This window comes from Cololabis saira, chromosome 21 (assembly GCF_033807715.1).
Source record: "Cololabis saira isolate AMF1-May2022 chromosome 21, fColSai1.1, whole genome shotgun sequence".
Taxonomy (NCBI): domain Eukaryota; kingdom Metazoa; phylum Chordata; class Actinopteri; order Beloniformes; family Belonidae; genus Cololabis; species Cololabis saira.
Genome location: NC_084607.1, coordinates 17270282 through 17289708, shown reverse-complemented (window position 1 = coordinate 17289708; position 19427 = coordinate 17270282). Strand labels below are relative to the sequence as shown.

The 19427-nt window shown below is 41.3% G+C and overlaps 1 protein-coding gene across 6 annotated transcripts in view; it reads left to right on the top strand.

The window, feature by feature from the left end:
- The window catches only part of sdk2a (sidekick cell adhesion molecule 2a), a 96195-nt gene that overhangs the window by 53920 nt on the left and 22848 nt on the right, over positions 1–19427 (top strand). For 5 of the 6 annotated variants that reach the window (XM_061711922.1, XM_061711920.1, XM_061711921.1 and 2 more), the window contains exons 3-17: positions 1011–1117; positions 1329–1476; positions 3695–3828; positions 10601–10712; positions 11531–11721; positions 12385–12468; positions 12590–12784; positions 13270–13386; positions 13652–13819; positions 14264–14366; positions 15169–15345; positions 15613–15749; positions 16379–16526; positions 17697–17837; positions 18219–18400. In XM_061711922.1, the coding sequence (XP_061567906.1) occupies positions 1011–1117; positions 1329–1476; positions 3695–3828; positions 10601–10712; positions 11531–11721; positions 12385–12468; positions 12590–12784; positions 13270–13386; positions 13652–13819; positions 14264–14366; positions 15169–15345; positions 15613–15749; positions 16379–16526; positions 17697–17837; positions 18219–18400 (2144 nt within the window). The remainder of the gene's footprint in view (positions 1–1010; positions 1118–1328; positions 1477–3694; positions 3829–10600; positions 10713–11530; positions 11722–12384; positions 12469–12589; positions 12785–13269; positions 13387–13651; positions 13820–14263; positions 14367–15168; positions 15346–15612; positions 15750–16378; positions 16527–17696; positions 17838–18218; positions 18401–19427) is intronic. The other variant, XM_061711923.1, reaches the window with a different exon arrangement.

The following is a 19427-nucleotide window of genomic DNA, read 5'->3' as shown; positions in this document are numbered from 1 at the left end:
CCCAGCAAGTCAGAAGTTCCTGTCCACAGCTAAAGTCACCTTCTAAGCCACATTCGTTAGGAATTTATTCGCACTAAGACTAGAACCTTAGACATAGACAGGTACTCTCAGGTGTAGTTGTCTGATTGCTATCACTGCTGTAACTCAAACACACTCCCGCAGCATCTCTACCCTGTTTTGTTTTTTTTTATTCTATCTCTCTCACATCCCTGCCCCCCCGTCCTCATCTTCGTCTTTTCTCCCTGTCTTTCCTCAGTATTTGGCTGCTCTCACTTGGCTTAGTCTCTGGGTCTTCCTTGCAGGCCAGCCCTCTGCTTATTATTCTTCACCAGCCTTGATCAAAGAGGAGAACTGGAATCCATTTAATCAGAACACCCGCCCCACCACCACCACCAACTCTCTCCACATCCAAATTGCAGAGTAGGGAGGGCACGGCTGTGGTAGACGCCACACGCCGAAGTGGCTGCAGCAAAGCAATAAAAGAGGATTACGCTTTCGGGTTATCTAGCTAGCTTTTCCCACACATCATTTAACATCAATGCCTGTCGGAGTCGGCAGACTGAGGCCGTTGCAAACGTTTGACAAGTGCTTGTATGATTTGATGGAGCGAAGTGAAGATGCAGGATAGCCGTGAGGGGAGTTTTGAGTCTTGAACGTCACAAACTCAACCATGTCTTTGTAAAAAATATGAAATAAAAAAAAAAAGATCCAATCTCCTGTCTGTGGTTTACTACCTACCATACAGTATTACATCAGCACCAAGTCACACATCAGCAATGCTCTGTTATCTCTCCTTCTAGTTTTCCTATATTTGTTATTTTATTTCCAAACATTTCTGGACGGCATTACATCTTAAGTGCAATGCCGTCCAGGATGTTTAAGGTGTTCTGTGAAACATCTCAATTAATTTAGCTTCCTGAGTTTGGGTGATAAAAGCGCCAAGATGACAAATGTCGCTGTCTGTCATGCTGATGATGACTAATCGCGCTGGTGCTTTGTGTGCCCATTAGGTACCTGATCCCCTCGCTGGACCAGTCGCACGCTGGCCACTACCGCTGCATCGTGAGAAACAGAGTGGGTGCGATAATGCAGTGCAGCACTGAAGTGCAGGTTGCCTGTGAGTTCTGCTTTCTTTATATGGTTCGTTCAGATTAGGGGAAGGATACTCTTTTTGTGAAAGCAAAGCACATCAGTGAATCTTATCAATGAGTAAAGGAGGACATTACTGCCTGGAATACTTATGTTCATATTTTTTGTCGACATGCATTTTATAGTAAGTTCTCCTTTTTTTCTGTTTCAATTTCTCACTTTATTCTTACGTTTGCAAGACATGGGTGGTTTTGTGGAGAGCGAGAGGTCTCAGACCATATCCCAAGGCGACGGTGCTCTCGTCCATGCACCGCGGATACACAGCTTCCCCAGGCCCCAGATCACCTGGTTCAGAGATGGTCGCAAGATTCCCTCAAGCAGCCGTATGTAAGTATACTGTACATTCACCCCAGCTCCATTTTCTTTGGTGTGAGCGGAGCACGAGTGCACTTCACTTCGAGCAAGTGCATTCATAAAGGAGTTAGTGATGAATGCTGAAGCAGAATTTCTCTCTCATCAGAGAACTCTAAGAACTTCAGCATTGCTCACAGATTTTCTCCAATGCCCCCCACCCCACCTCATGCCACGAGTGAAGTTTAGCAGAATATGTGATGAGGGAATGTTGGCGAAGGACGTGTGTTCATCACTGAATCACCTCTCAGTGATAAAATGGGTTATTATATCTACCCCTATTGACTTTGCTGGCGGAATGATTGAAGGGTAGAGATAGAGCAGGCAGCAGGGGAACCAATTAGACAAAATTGGACAAAAGGCCTCAATTGATGATATGATTGACTGGCAGCTCACACCCCTGCTTGGATTTTAGAGTGTGTGTTTGTATGTGTCTGTGCATGTGAGAAGAATAAGTTTGAGGCTGGATTTATACATGAGGGGGTTCAACGGGTGACTGCATGGCTACATGAGCCACGCTCAGTTTGCCTGCCTGTGTGTGGCAGTTTGTTTTTTTCTCTCTCGCTTTGGTTGTTTGTTGCATACACGTCTATTCAGATATGCAATTTTCCTGAGGCGAGACTGTGAAGGCAATCACCTGAGATTAATTTTGCGATCCAGACAAATAGAGGTAGGCAGTTCACAAAATGCCTCAGAAACTACCTCCTCATATATTATTCAGCAGCCAGCTGTACGCTGTCATGGCTGTTAAGAGGAGTTTCACCCGGGGTTGCACGTTCTTGCTTGGGTTTGATGCATGTGTCATTTGCCTTTAGAAAAAGAAAAGAAAAAAAAAAAGTAAATGAAAGCTAATGACTAATAATGATAATAAATGATAATAAAATTAAAATCCAGAGCTGGCAGCGAAACAGCTGACTCTTATCAGCAGTGAAGCAGTGAAACTTTGCTCAGTGACAACGACGGGAACTGGCAGGCACTGCATTTACTGATTGTTTGCTTGCTTTGTGTGATGCCACATTGATATTCACGGGTCCCCGTGCATATGGGTATTTGTCTATTTCTGCGAGTTTCTGTTGACTCTGAGAGAGCTGCAGCACCTAATTGTCTAGAAGTGTTTATCCTACACCGATCAAGCAGATGGTGGCAGATATAAGAGGAGCCTAATCTGGCCACATGCTTAGCGTCAACTTTCATTTAAAAGTCTCTTCACAAACATCTTGGACTATCAGCTCTACTGGCTTTCAGCCACTGCTGCTGCTCCACGGCGATGGCAGGAGGGATTGTAAAGGACAGCTTAAATTTCTTAAGGGAGTTTATGGTACATTGAATTGTTATGCAGAGTATGTCTGTTATGCTGTGCAACTTGGCGCAACCGTTGAGATGTATTTAATGTTAGACAAATAAAATCCATTTAAGGTGCAAGAGACAGAGATCATTCAAGCTAATGTACAATCATGTTGCTAAAGTACATCATAGTTAGTCTAAGGTGGTTACAGGTGCTATTAGACATATTGCTAACCTTCCCTACAGTATGAATAATTTTTCACTGGAGCAGACTGTGCTCTCGCTTCAATCTTACAAATATACATCATATATACAAGTTTATTTTGTATCGTAAGCCACTGCTATAAAACTAATTTATTTGTCTGTGTAGGCAGACAAATGAGCATCTTAAGGAATTGTTTTTGTTGTTTTGTTTTAACTAAAAGTTATTTGGTATAATTTTCAGCAATCTCCTAGATTATACAGAATTTACAGATGACTTTATAGTACTGTATACTACAAAATAGCAAGCAAACGTCTGAATGATTCCTTTAAGACCCTGTGGTACATTATAGATGGAAGTGCTCATAAAAAATGCCTTTGTGTGCTTCTTTTTAGACATAATTTATGGGCATGCATGTTTGCCAGTTTACTCTAAGGGTTTATTGACTGTAAGAAACAACTATCCAGTAGTGTAATGGTCCGAGTGGGTTTATGTGTGTGTTTATGAATGCACGTGTGCTTGGACTATTGTGTATTTGGAGACACATTTTGCAACAAGAGAGCTAACTTATGATGACTATTTTACCTGAAGCCAAACTAGCAGTGTACTTTTAGTTCCAGGCTGTAGTTAAGTGAAACTTTCAGGAGTGGATGTACAGCACATCAGTGTTCTCACTAATGTATGTCTGTGTGTGTTTTGGTGTGTCAGTGCCATCACTCTGGCCAACACGCTGGTCATCCTGTCCACGGTTGCCCCGGATGCCGGACGTTACTACTCCCAAGCGGTCAATGACAAGAATGGAGAGAACAAAACCAGTCAGTCCATCATCCTCACCGTGGAAAGTAAGTACATATGAAAACACAAACTTGCACGCTGGTGTTGGCTGTGCATGTAAACAACAAGCATCCTCATCCTCAGAGTGGGAGGCACAGCTCACCAGCAGTCTGCCAGTGTGTGAGCAGACTGCAACAGGTTGCTGCAGATGAAAATGTCCCTCAGACAGTTTTATTCTCAGGTTAACAGACACATATACATTCAGCACAGCATCTCTGCAACAGGTGGTTCTGGAGGAGGCAGGAGCAAAAGTAGCACTTTACACTGGCAGGATATTTTACCCTTCCCTATAAACTATCTACCAATGACCTGCAGGACAAAAGTTGTAATCTGCAGTCTAAGCCCCTGGCTTTAGCAGTGATTTACAAGTCAGTGCTTTTTAGATAGATCCCAAACAGCATCTGTCTGACGAGGCCATAAACTGCAACGTTCAGTTTAAACAAGCCTCATGGAAAGCAGATTGATATAAATAACACCAGACAAACTTACACCCACACAAATACATCAGATTAGAAAAAATCAACCTCACCCATAAAATGAGCGTACTCACCACTTAAATAAAATGTTGTGTTTATGGTGTAGGCATTGGTACAATTCAGATCATTACATTTTAATTGAGCCTTCTTTATCTTCACGCCCACTGTGTTTTTGCTTTATTTTCTTTCTTTTTTTTTCCTTTTTTTCATTACCAAAACAAAGGCAAACAGATTCTCCCATCTTTTCTTATTTATTTTTATCACAACAAAGTCTGTATCTCTCTTCTCACCTCAACCAGCCAATTAATGGACTCACTAAGTATGTTTTCTATCTTTCTGAGAATGAGGCATAAATAGATGAAGCGGTACTTTATAAAAAACAAGTCAATAAAGCCAAAATGAATAAAAAGAGATCAAAAAACGATGGACACAAGCAGGGTCTCTGTTACATTTGAGTTGTATTTTCACTGGCAGTAAATTGTACAAACAGCAGCAACCACTGACCAAAGGTAAAAACGATGTGAAGCACAGTTTCTTCTGCTTCATGGCTCAAAAGATTTTGGTTACATTTAAGTAATTCATAAGCTCATGCATGACAGTTTTGCACCAGTTTTTGTAGGATAGTTCTGTTCTCGGTTGAAAGTTCAAGTCTCCCTTTAAAAAAGAAAAAAAAGTTCAAAGGTTGTTTTTTTTTTCTTTTTTTCTGGGGCTGCTTAATCTGATGCCTCAAGATTACTGGGTCTACAAATTGCAATGCCTCATACTCCCTTTTAACCACCCAGTTGCCACTAGTTTAAGGTCGGCGTTTGTGGCTTTATCGCTTGATTTTTCTGACAATGTTTTAATTTGCACTGTTTATGAGATAGGGATTTTAAAAATTTGTATGAAGTAGTTGCTTGAACATGAAGCTTTGCATTTTTGAAAAACACCCACCTGCATCGGCTCCTCAGATCTTTAAAGCGGTGTTTGTAATTCAGCAACATGCGCATGACACAGTGATCTGCTGGGACCAGATATCACTGAATTCCACTGAATCTGACCTTGCCGATCACGCGCTTGGGTTTTGAATCTGAAAGTCAATAAGGTTTTCGGAGCCACATTAGTTCATTTTAGCCATTCTGCATAGAAAAGCCTCACACTAAAAGAACAGTAGAGGGAGCATCTTGTTCTTAAGGGAGCATACAAATGAGAGAGCGCTGACTGTAATAGGAAAAAGCAGCTGGCACTGGAGGCGCATATTGACTTGTGTTTACATTTGTTTTTGGACAAAGACATGTGTAAACAATACTGTGACATTTGCAATGAGAACTTGTTCTGTAGGTCATCGTGTTGTTTACTTTTTGTTTTTAATTAGAAGATTACACACTTGAGGTATTCTCAACACTGGGAGTTTATGAACTGCAACATATTCATTAGTTTCTGGAGGGAACCAGTCGTAGCTTTTGACGAAGTAAAAGAGCTGGATTCTCACTTTCTCTGTTATTAGGACCATATTTGTAGTCAAAGATCATGTATCATTCAGTTTAACTTAGCAAACCTATTTATAAATGTACAATTTACATGAGATATATGTCACTTAACAAACTTAAATAGATTATTTAGTGCAGTAATCATGATGCAAAAGAAATGCAATTATAAGAAGTGTAATTGATACAGTATGATTGTAATATAAGGTATAATAAATAAATAAATGTATTAATAAATGAAGGTTTCTTATTTACTGACATTTCTTTACTAAAGGAGCTAACCTTTGGTTGGTAGTCAAGATCAGCAATCAGTTTCCCTCATCTTTGTTGTTTGTAAAATACTTTTGACTCAACAATGAAATTACTCAATAATAAAACACAATTTGAGATCTTTATTGTGAACTTGAGGAAGCGTAAGTGAAAAATGTAAGAGTTCACTTTTTTTCATATATATTCTTATTCAAAAACATCAGCCACTTGGCGTTTGCTTTAATTTCATTTTTAATTGTAGACATTAGCCAAGTGAATGACTGGATGGCTTGATATTATATATCATTGACAAGCCAGTGAGAAATAAATAAACTCTGGAGTGCCAGATATTATATATCATTGACAAGCAATAAATAAATAATATATCTCACTGGGCGTTCATCAACAGTGTCATGGCAAAGGCAGCCCTTCCTTTCTCATTTCCTCTCCAAGGCTTGGTGCTAGGCACCCTTCCATTTTCCATCTACACAACAGCATTTTGACTAGATTATCTGCTCGTGTGGGTTAATGTATCACTGCTATGCAGATGACACCCAACTTTCCCTGTTATGCCCACCAGAAGATACAACCATCTTGGCAAAATTATCTGCCTCCCTCCCTCACATCTTTTTATGGATGAAGGAATGGCCAATCCTGCCCATCAGTCTTTTCACCAGGATTTCAAAACCAACATTGCCTCTACATTTATCATAACAAGATAGTGAAACATCTGGGTGTCATGATTGATGACTGGCTCATCTATTCTAACTAGTTTTCCGCTGCCATTATGTTTTGCATCGTACAACATACAAAGAAAAATCAAGCCATACCTGACTAACTATGCCATCCAATATCTGATGCAGGTCGGGTTATCTCCCACCTTGACTACTGCAATGCTCTTGTGGCTCGTCTTCCATCCTGTACTCTGTAACCTTTATAGAAAGTCCAGATCGTGTTGGTTTTCAATGAACCTCAAAGGGCTTGTGTCATTCCCTTGCTCATTAACCTGCACCGACTACCAGCATCAGTTCTAATCAAATTTTAATCACTTTTGCTGTCCTGCAGAGTTATCTCTGGGGCAGCTTGCACCTATCTCAGCTTCATCATACAGGCTTATACTCTAGGTGGCTCATTGCATTCCTCACAGGAATTTCATATGGCAGTATGAACCATATGCACAAGTCATGCTCAGTCCAGACAGTCCTCACTGACTATTTCCACACCGGAGAACCGATCAAAGCAGAGGGTTCCCGCTCTGTCTACAAGAAGCTCTTGCAGACACACCTTGTCCATCTTCATCTTCTCTCCCGACTACCTGACAGAACTAATTTAGCCTACCTTCACTCTCCTTTGCAGTTTTATTTTTAAGGTGATTTTTAGCTGTATGTTTGAATGTTTTTCCGCACACACTTTCTAATTGCCTTTTTCCTTTAGAAATTGTACTTTTGGCATACTGAAGGTCCCCTTCTACTTTTTGGTTTGATTGTGTTTGTTTTGGGTTTTTTTTTTTTTGAGGGGGGGTGTGGTGTTTTTTGTTTTTCTTTTTGTTTTTTAGGGGGGGTGCAAGTTGCTTTGGATAAAAGCATCAGCAAAATACAATGTAATATTATGTAAAAAGGCTCATGTGTGTATTTTGATGCACACATTGCACACTGCTTAGACCATCACCAGCTTTTGGACCTGTGGAGCAACAGTCAAGGTTTTTACTGGCCTGGATCCATAAACTTCTGCTCTTGGCAAAAGGCTGTGATCCTCTTAAAAGACTGAACAGTTCCCATCTTTTTGGCAGCTTTGTCACCTTGTGGTCTCCTCAGGAGCTTGGCTCTGCCAAACCAACTGGGATGAGTTGTGCTCTCTGCTTCGTAGTTGTGCATGCAGCTCTTAAAAACAACGTTGCACACTAACCCGCCTATAGTACAAGAAGCTTTTATCTTTGAAAATCGGTGTACTTATGTTCAGCTCCTCTTGGTCAAATATTCTCCATCAATCATTTTTCCTTCTCCTCCCTACTCCTCTGAAACCCATGCCAATCAAATCTCCCACGAAATCCCACTTGTTAATTAGGCTCAAAAATTTTACAGATCAGCCAATTTCTGTAATCTTACATTCTAGCCAATCACTTCAGACCCAAGTGATTTACATTTTCCCTCATAAATCCCCATAGTGAGGCAAATCTTTGCTCTGTGTTATATTTCTTCTATTTCAGCTCTTTTAATCTTCCGACATGAAGCTTTTCCACATAGATTTATTGATCTTCAGGGTACTGATTAATGAAAATGTCAACAGCACCCTCAATATGATGTTGTATCGCCTCAATGAAATTATGTAGTGGGGAGGTCGAGAGCAATTCTAGAACTTTATCCAGCTGTAGTGTCACAAAATGTATCTATTTGCATATCTATCCGCATCCCGACAGCACAAACATCGATGCTCATCTGCATTTCTGACAAGATTTCTCATTTCAAAACTTAATTATTTTTTTGTTTACCAAATTTCACAAGACAGAAATTTGACTTATGTTTTTATACTCAACATTTACATTTTAAACAATCATCAAACCAAATTTCCATTTTTGCATGAGGTTTTGATTAAATTAAAATGTCCTGATTGGGAAATGATGTATTATGAAAATGTGGAAGAAAAAAAATGTCTGCAGCATGCAAGTTTGTCTTTTCAGTTCACGTTATGTTCCTTTTCCTTTTGGCCACTAAATGACTAATTTTGAACAGTGGTGAATAAAACAGTTATCTCTTAGAATTTACTGGATAGCTAGATTAATTTGCCATAAAACGTAACGTGATCTTCCTTTTAGTAACAATATTAGACAAACACAATGTGCTTAAGCAGATAACACACAAAATAATTATAACTTCACATCTTTTTATCCAACACACCCCTTAAACATGCACTGTGCTTGAAGAAAAAAGTAAGTAAACCATTGGAGTTAATAGCTGGTTGAACCTCTTTGTCTGCAGTGACTTCAAGCAAGTGCTTTCAGTAGCTCTAAATCAAACCCGCATAATGTTCAGGGGGATTTTTCTGACCATTCCTCTTCACAGAACTGCAACACCTCAGACACATTTGTTGTGAATCTGATGTTAACAGCTTTGTTGAGGTCACTCCACCGCATCTCATTGTAGTTAAGGTCTAGGCTCTGACCGGTCCACTTCAAAAGGTGGAATATCTTTTCTGAAGTCATTCTGCTGTGAATTTACTTTGATACCTAGGGTCATTATCTTCTTACACCACCCAACTTCTAATAAGATTCGGCCGACAAATAGCCATCTTGATATTGTCCTCTTAGATATATATATATATTTTTTTGTTTTGTTTTTTTTTTTTGGGGGGGAGGGGGGACTTCTAAGAAGAGTAGCCACTGTATTAAATTATCTCAATCTATAGACAATTCGTCTATTTGTCTATAAATTGAGCTAATTTAATAATGATTGATGTCTAAACAGTCAGGGATGACTTTGTATCCCTTTCCGGCCTTTCAAAGATGAACTAATCTTGATTGTATGTCCTCCGACATTTCCTTTTAGTGAGGCATGGTTCACATCAATAGATGCTTCTTATGAACATCGAACTTAAAATGTTTGAGTGTTTTTTTCTTTTTATCATTTGAAGTAACTTTAAATGGGGGTATTTAATAAAAATATGGGAATATATAATTCTAAGCATGTTCTCTTAGATAAATATAAAATCACTTGTTATGGTAAATTAGTATAAAGTAGGTTAATCTCAAGGGGGATCACATATTTTTTCCCGTCAGTTTCTTGTGTACTTTACTAAAACATTCCCCATCTCTGTATTATATTTAATCTATATACATAAAATGTATGATCAAAAAAAAAGAAAACCTCATCTCACCTGTTAAAGTGTTTAACAGTGCTTAAAACTGGCTTCTCAACCTAAAAGCAGTATTAAGACACTGAGGGTCTGATTCAACATTTAGCCCGTGTTTGTAGAGGAAGCTTTCTCGTAACATCTTGGTTCAAAAATGGGCAGTGAAAGGGAGAGATTTACAACAAAGCAGCAAAAAATAACAATAAAAACAATAAAAAACTTGATTAAGAACCTTATTAACCTGAGCTAGCCCTGAAAATTGAACTCCCAAAACGCACTACTACACGATGCACACAGGCAACACACCATGAGCGCGTGATCGTTCACACTCATACGAGTTTGCCAGCCCACACCCGTCCAGCAGGGAGGTGGGGGAAAATGAGATCAGATTCAGAGAGAGATCACTGATTGAGGGCAGTGAATCGATGGATGGCTGGAGGCTCCGTGAAACCCATGAGTGATGGTGCTGCATTTAATCGCCTTTTGTGTTTGTCTCAATTATGTTACATAATGGCTTCTAATACCAGGGCTAACACCGTGCTCAGAAGAATGCTGTGTAGACCAGAAAAAGGGTCTAGAGTAAAGACAGGGGTGTTAATCGTTGGGTTATAACGTGCCGATGATATTGACTGATTGCCAGTGTCTGTGTAAAGATCTTGCCATGCTCCGTTGCCTTTACCAGCCAGACGTGAGGCTTAATCAGACCCGCTGCACTTCTTTGTGGGTTTTTGCGTGTGTGATAGATGTGGGAGGACCTGCGGACCCCATCGCCCCCTCCATCATCATCCCCCCAAAGAACACCAGCGTGACAGTGGGGAGAAACGAAGCTATCATGGAGTGTGTTGCCAATGCGAGGTAATTGCTTGCCAAACAGATGTTGAGAAATATACCGTATTTTCTGGACTATAAGCCGCACCTGTATATAAGCCGCATCCGCTCTATTTAAAAAAAAAAAAAGATGTGCAAGTCGCAGATATTTATATTGTTAGATTAGATATTTACTACATGTGCAGAAGGATTTTAAACTGTAAATGATGTACATGTTTGTACCTAAATAGATCCTTTCCTAACAGTGTCTTTTAACACGGCAGCAACTTTGCTGATTAAAACGGGACAGAACCAAGAGAAAATAACCGGTATTTATTTATCTGTTTGAAATCTGCTTCTACCTACTTCTATCTGCTAAATAAGAAGTAGTGCATTCTTTTGCATTTATTTTGTCTTAGTTTTTATTCTAATTCCGGTTAAAGCGCCCCCTAGCGGTGGAAGAAAAATCCACAGAATAGCCGCATCTTTGTATAAGCCGCATGGTTGAAAACCTATGAAAAAAGTAGCGGCTTATAGTCCAGAAAATACGGTACACATTTCCAAAGCCCACCCACCTGCTATCTCTTCCATATACAATATTTTGTTGACATGCTATTTTGTTTAATCTAACATCTCCCTGGCTCTAGTCTATTCTTCCATTTGATTCAAGCCTTCATCATGTTCTGCTGTTTTGATAAGTCCCAGCCCTGATCTCCAATTATCTCCAATTCAAAGACTTAATCAGAGTGATAGATCTATCCTCAGCGCACCCTTGATGCTTTTCAACCTTGAAACAGAATATGGTTCTGTATTAAAATCAAATCATCTGTCTCTTGCTCTCTTTTTCATCTTTCCTTCTCCTCTAGACCCCTCGTCAAAATGAGTATCACTTGGAGGAAAGATGGGGTTGTGGTCAACACTGGAATCAGAGATTTCGGCCGTAGATTGGTCATCAGCCTACCTGCAGTCAGTGATAGCGGTTACTACGAGTGTGAGGCGTCTCTCCGCAGCAGCAGTGTCCCCTCGGTCACCGCTGGCGCTTACCTGCATGTCCTTGGTACTTAACATACACTTAACATTTCAGTCCTGCAGTCATTTTAACGTCTAGAGCAGGGGTCGGCAACACGAAATGTTGAAAGAGCCATATTGGACAAAAAACACAAAAAACAAATATGTCTGGAGCCGCAAAAAATGAAAAGTCTTGTATAAGCCTTAGAAAGAAGGCAAATGGCGAAAAAAGTCGAAATGTCGAGAAAAAGTTGAAATGTCGAGAAAAAGTCGAAATGTCGAGATTAATGTTGACGTACAATCTCGAGTAAAAAGTCAAAATTTCTAGAAAAAGAGTTGAAATGTCAAGATTAATGTTGAAGTACAATTTAGAGAAAAAAGTTCAAATGTCGAGAAAAAGGTCGAAATATCGAGATTAAAAAAGAAAGGAAAAAGGAAGAAAAAAGAGAAAAAAAGGAAAAAAAAGAAGAAAAAAAGGAAAAAAAAGTCAAACATTTTTTTAAAAGCTCCAGGAGCCACTAGGGCGGCGCTAAAGAGCCGCATGCGGCTCTGGAGCCGCGGGTTGCCGACCCCTGGTCTAGAGAATTTCATGAAAGAGTGTGTGTTGATTTCTTGATGTGCATATTATTATAATTTAGTGAATTTTTTATTATTATTAGTATTATTATAAGTTTTTATTGGAAAACTGATTGTTTGTCCTTCCTCAAAACAGAATATCCTCTGTTCATAAAAGAGCCCCCGACTCACATCACTGCAGAAATGGAGAAGGTGGTGGACATCCCTTGTCAGGCACGAGGTCTGTTTTTGTCTCCCTGCGGAACGGCATGAGTGAAAGACTAGAAAGCACGAAAAAAAAAAGAAAAGGAAAAGAACCAGAGGGTCACAGTGACAGGGTAAATCCTCTATTCACTCCGCAGGAACACCACAGCCAGACATCGTTTGGTATAAAGATGCAGTGCCCATCAGCCCGGTGAAGATCCCCAGGTACAAGGTGTTAGTAGGAGGCAGCCTGCAGATCAATGGCCTCCTGCCAGACGACACGGGGATGTTTCAGTGCTTTGCCCGCAATCTCGCAGGAGAGATCCAGACAAACACCTATCTAGCTGTTACAAGTACGTCCCCCTTCAAAAATTCCAGTTCAGATCTACTCTCATGTCTGCTGCTTAGCTCTGCTTTTCTTCTCTGTTACCCCACTTCCCTTCATTTGTAAATCCTTATTCCCTTGTCTAAGGTCTAGTCCTCTTTTGTTCCTCTCTCTCTCTCTCTCTTCACTCATCTATCCATGCATCTCTGTGCCGTGGCAGATTTTGTCACCTTGGGTGCTCAGGCAATTATTGGTTATTTTTGAATCGGGGAATGGGCATGAGACGCACAGAGATGAAGGCGTCTTGTCAGAGCTGTCGCTGAGAATCAGACCTGACAGCTGCCCCTTTTGTCAAGTCTATTAAGCTCTCAGCTGCCGCCTGCTTTATTAGGGAGAAAGCTGTTTATGTCTCTCATTATCACCTCTGTCTCACCTAATCTTGTTTGAATGAATGCATGTTTGTTTGTGTGTGTGTGTGTGTGTGTGTCTGTGTGTGTGGCTGACCCCACTCAGGTATTGCCCCCAACATCACCGCTGGCCCCTCTGACAGCGCAGTGATTGACGGCATGTCAGTCATTCTACATTGCGAGACCTCAGGAGCCCCAAGGCCAGCCATCACCTGGCAGAAAGGTGCGTGAGATCACAGCAGGAGGTTGTTCAGGGGTTCTTAGTTATTCAAGAGCTATGGAAAATGTTCTGAAAATAAATGTTCTCAAACAAGCTTCACTTCTTGGCTTTTTGACTGTTTTCCGTCCCGTTTGTTTTCCCTGACATTTCGCCAATGCTCCAATCACCTTCTGTCTTTTCTTTTTTTTTTCTTGCCCCACCTCCTTCTCTCCTTTTTGCCCTTGTTCTCCTCAACACGCCGTCAATCACTCCCACCCCTTCCCTGCAGGTGAGCGTGTCTTGGCCAGCGGCTCAGTCCAGCTGCCCAGGTTCACCCTGCTGGAGTCCGGCAGCTTGCTCATCAGCCCCTCCCATCTCTCAGACGCCGGTACCTACACCTGCATGGCCAGTAACTCCAGGGGCATTGACGAGGCCTCGTCTGACCTCGTGGTGTGGGGTAAGCAAGCATGACAGGAAAAATGCACACAGGTCGTGTTCCTTGCGTCCTCCTTTGCCTTTGTACCTTATATACAATACTACAAACAAAACCTTTGGCCAACATGAAAAAGAAATAAACATGAAACAAGTAAAAACATGAAAAAGGAATGAATAACACATGACTTGTTTACTTGTAGAGACCGCACATATTTCAGCTCGTTCCTGGGAGTCATCGTCCAGATATTTATACAATAGTCTTAGAGCTAAAGAACATATTCCTAGTGAATAAATTCACAACACCTGTCCTTGAAAGCTTTGCTAAACACCCACAGAAAATCCTCCGATGATTTATCCTGTTTCAGAATGACACAGTGTGAAAGATGAGGCCAGGTCCACTAAGCTCTGTTCAATCCACCTTTCACACACATGGTCTTTGAGTAAAAGCCTCTGGGTGTTTCTGCAGCACGCACCCGCATCACTAAACCGCCACAAGACCAGAGTGTCATCAAAGGGACGAAGGCCGTGATGACCTGCGGTGTGACCCATGATCCAAGTGTCACTATAAGGTAATATATTTAAATTATTGCCCCTGTTAATACACATGTGATTGAAATGAATGTCTTAACATCACATCTAGTGTTTCTTTATTCAGTTACAGCCAAAAAAAACAAGCTTGGGTATCAGTGTTAGGCTTAATTAGTTTATGAAATCTGCAAGAGCTTGTGTAATGTTTATCCACTCTTGGAATGCTTTCAATGAGGAGATGTGAAACTCTCGGAGTCAGCTTGAGGAATTAGTTCATGGCCTTCCTTCACTCTGCAAACACGGTAGAGAGAATGTGCATGCATCTGTCTCCGAGGGAGAGAAATGATGTCTTTGGGGCCGAGTGATTAGAGTGGCTGTCACCTGTGGGTCTGCGACATTGATCAGATTGTGGGGTAAACAGATGAATATGTAAACAGCGTAATAACCTCAGACAGCGCTATTAATTAAATGCAATACTGGGGAGATTAGCCAGAGAGCCCAAATAGTTGCAATTAATCACTGGAGCTGCTCGGCTCCTCGCATGTGTGTGAACGATCACATGTGGGGGGGGCGGGTGCGTGACGTGGAGGGGAACGCATGGCTGATTCTGTATGTGCAGCAGTGCAGCAGAGAGACACATCTCCTCATTCAAACCACTTTGTTATCTGCTTCATGAGCTTTTTCATCAGTGTCAGCACCTTCTTTGTTTGGTGTGACACGAGGCAAACAGATTTACTGTCAAAACCCTCTGGAGTAAAGAGCGTGTGTGTGTGTGTGTGTGTGTGTGTGTGTGTGTGCCTCCTGTATGTGTAACGCTTATATTACCCATGTACAAATCTCTAGGTATGTTTGGGAGAAGAGCGCCTCTGTGATTGACGTGAACACGTCTCCCCGCCTGCGTCTAGATCCCGACGGGACGCTGCACATCTCCCAGACGTGGTCGGGTGACATTGGAACATACACCTGCAGGGTGACTTCAGTGGGTGGGAATGACTCCCGCAATGCCCACCTCCGAGTCAGGTCTGCACGTCTGCCTCGCACCTCCCCTCTTATCTCACCATCTGTAATTTTTTGTTTCCCTCCTCTTTTACTTCAGTCCGACGAGGACGTGATGGATGGAGGTTTTCTCCATTGATGTGCTTTATCACTGCTCTCCTCTGTAATCCATCAAACACCTTTGATATTTACAATGCAAAGCTTTCAGGCTGTCTGTTTAGTTCCGTTATTTGGCAGCTCTTTTGTCTGATTCTATTTCTCTTTATCAACAATTCATTGTCTACCTTGCAGACAACTGCCTCATGCTCCAGAGAACCCCATAGCAGCTCTGAGTACCACAGAAAAGAGGACCATCAACCTCACGTGGGCGGAGGCCTTTGATGGCAACAGCCCCCTGATCCGTTACATCCTAGAGGTCTCAGAAAACAGTGAGTTTCTATCCTAATCAAAGGAAAAAAAGTCACACATGATTGTTTCTGTCATTCTTGTTCATTTAAGGCAATACTGATGTCTTATACTGCCGTGATAACAGTCATTTGCACTCCTTCTTATTTTATTACATCTCTTTCTTTCAAATTGGCCACTGCATCTTTCATTCATGTTGCAATAAGCATAACTGTGCTTCGTCAGAAATGGGAACCAAATTGTGTTGCTGTCCAAGACTTGATAATATCAAAGACATGGGAATGTTTTGACCAGCAGAGAGTAAATCGTTCAAGCCATTTTTCATTCAAGCTCAGGCTAAGTGAGAAGATGACAACTCATTAAAAGGAAAATGAAACCGAGGATGCAGATGGGATCTATGTTTTTGGATAATTGAATTCTATTTTGATATTTAGAGCGTGTGCATACAAAATAAATGATTCATTTATGTCAGGAACTGCAATGGCATTACTGAAGATAAGAGAAATGTTGTGCAACAATAGCTAGGAATGGTATTGATTTTAGAATTTGAGTTTGCCTAGTGCTGAAGCGATGTTACTGAAGGATCTTATTGTTCTTAAGAGACCATTAACATTCAGCAGCTCTTGCTCACAGTGTGTTCTCTGTATCTAAGATGCTCCTTGGACAGTCCTGCTGGCCAACATTGAGCCCGAGTCCACGGGGGTTAGCGTCGGTGGCCTCATCCCAGCACGTTCGTACCAGTTCCGTCTGTGCGCCGCCAACGATGTAGGCAGAGGCCAGTTCAGCAAGGAGACCGAACGGTAGGTGATGCGCTCATCTGCATCTGCCGCCTGTTCAAAATGTTACTCGCACTCTGTGTGCGTATGCTGGCCGTGAGAAAAGTGTTGCACTCTGAGCGCTGTTATTGCTCTGGAACAACCTGTTCTCCCTCCACTCAACTTGACAGTTCAATAGAAAATCCTGTAAGTCCACTTTTTGGTCTCTACTTTCTGTGGGATTGAGAGAGAGATGAGCTGACTCCAGGATGGGCCTTTTTCAAGATAAAGCTTTGAATGAGCTGAAATTGCGCTTTGTGAAGACTCGATGGCGGCGCTGACCCAGCTTCAGCTCTCCCTTTCATATTAGCTGACTTCAGGAGCAAAATACAGTGTGGCTTTGAGAAAGGCCGAGCTAAAAACAGACTCAAATCTCAAGTGAATTCCTTTGGCTCACAAGTCCAAATGGTCACGGCATAATCGCAGCAACTAACCCCACAAACATCATTCGGTCATCATGATTCAGCCATACACACTAAGGTCTGACGTTATCCGCTTTGGCATTTGCTCCTTCTGCACCTGCAGAAAGGAAATCCATCGAAGCAAAAATCAACCACTACCCATCATGCAGCCTTTTTTACCACACACTCATTCATTGCCCAGGCAGGATTGCACCATAGGAGGGTGACTGTGCATCTGTGAGAGAAAGACTTTTCCGAGACATCTCGCCGGCACACCTCTTTGATCCTAAACACTCTGCTTTATCTCCTCCAGAGCAGTGCTCCGGTACGTTGGGAAGAAATCAAGATGTCATCTTAAATTGACTTAAGGGAAAGTCTTCCTAGATCTCTCTTTCTTGTACTTTTATATCTTTCTCTCACTTGTCTCATCTCTCCATTGTGCAGCTCCTTTTTCGCCAAGGCCTCTTTGATCTTTTCCCTGCCACAGCAGGCTGTCTCTTTGTGGACAGTGGTATAGAGTGTATGTTTTGGGCTAAGACAGAGCTACACTTGCTCCAGCTTTCTTTTATGGTGTGTTAAAAGGAAGATTTTATCATGATTTGATGTCTATGATGAAATGGGATAGAAATATGCAGAAATCCATGATAATTAATGCATGGCTTCACTCTTTGTCCATCTTTTTTCTCTCTCTCTCTCTCTCTCTCTCTCTCTCTCTCCCTCTCTCTCTTATCCTTCTTTTGCTTTCTTGCTGCAGCCTGACTCTCCCTGAAGAGCCTCCCAGTGCACCCCCCCAGACAGTCATCGCAAGTGGCCGGACCAATCAGTCCATCATGATCCAGTGGCAGCCACCTCAGGAGAGCCACCAGAACGGTCCTCTGCAGGGCTACATCATCAGGTAAGAAGACTGTGACAACCTGCCTCTTTTTTTTTTCTTTCTCAGATGAGTGTCTGTCTGGGCCAGAGCTATTCAGATGTGATAATAACTGTTATGTCAGCTTCTTTTTCTTTGTCCCGATTTCCCCTCATTCTTGCTCAGTGCTGCTGCAGAATAATTGGTGCCAATTAAATGGCTTCCTCTCCATTTGTCTGTTGTCACCTCCCTTTTTGTAACCATTTTATAACAGTTCTGCATGGATTTTTGTTCTATTACCCCCCCCCCCCCCCCCCCCCCAGCTCTCATTTCAGGAAAATAATCAGTGTCCTAATATTGTCTGCCTCCATTTTCTCTGTCTCTATCGCTTTGCCTCTCTCCATCAATTACTCCCTGGGCTGCCAGGTACTGTCTGTCAGGGCTTCCAGTCGATTGTCAGATGAAAAACATCACCAACCAAGACCAGACCAACCTGCTCCTGGAAGAACTCATCATCTGGACCAACTATGAGATCGAGGTGGCAGCTTACAACGGAGCAGGCAGAGGCACCTACAGCCACAAAGTCACTGAATGGACTCTGCAAGGAGGTTAGGATTCATGTGAGCACGGTTGTGTACAGGTGCCTGTGACAGTGTGAGATTTCGTTATTTAGTCTAAGGCTAATTCTGTATGGAGCCAAATCAAGGCCAAAAGTTTTGCTAATTTGAAAATAAGATTTGAACCTGAAAATTCTTTTTTACAGTTTCAATTTTATTTTTTTCAGTATCAGATCTTTTTTTCAGTTTCAAATCTTTTTATTTCAGTTTCAAATCTTTTTTTCAGTTTCAAATCTTTTTTCAAATCTTTTTTTTTATTTGAAACTGAAAAAAAAGAAGTGAAACTGAAAAAAAAGAAGTGAAACTGAAAAAAAGATTTGAAACTGAAATAAAAAGATTTGAAACTGAAAAAAAGATCTGATACTGAAAAAAATAAAATTGAAACTGTAAAAAAGAATTTTCAGGTTCAAATTTTATTTTCAAATTAGCAAAACTTTTGGCCTTGATTTGGCTCCATAATTCTGCAGCATGACACTTGTGCCAGAGACCTCATCTGATCTTCTTTGATGATCAAATTAAGAGACGTTTTTCTGGTCATTTTCATCACAACACTGACAAATCAATCCACACGCATCGTAAAGACTGCAACACTTTTTTTTTGTTGTTTATGGGAGTAGGCAGTTAGCACAGTGCAGAAGGCTCCACAAAGGCATTACATTTCTGAAAGGATGCTGCAATACCATAGTACAAGCGTTTACCTTCACCTTCAGTAGTTTTTGTTTTATGTTTTACTTTTATTACCTTTTTCCTTTTTTGCTTTTTTCTTTTTTAATTAAATCCACTCTGTTGTTCAGACCGCGATGTTTCTGCAACACTAAAAGCAGATGCCAAGTCCAATTCTGTAATTCACAGATTTAACAAACGTGCTCCTGATCTGGTTCATCTGCTCACTTTTGCTGTCATGTGTCATGAAATTAAGCTCGGTAGTTTTCACATAATGTTGCTGCCAAACAAGCATCGCTGCCTTTACGGAGAAATAGAATGTTCATTCTGTGCGCTTGAAAACTTTAATTGGCAT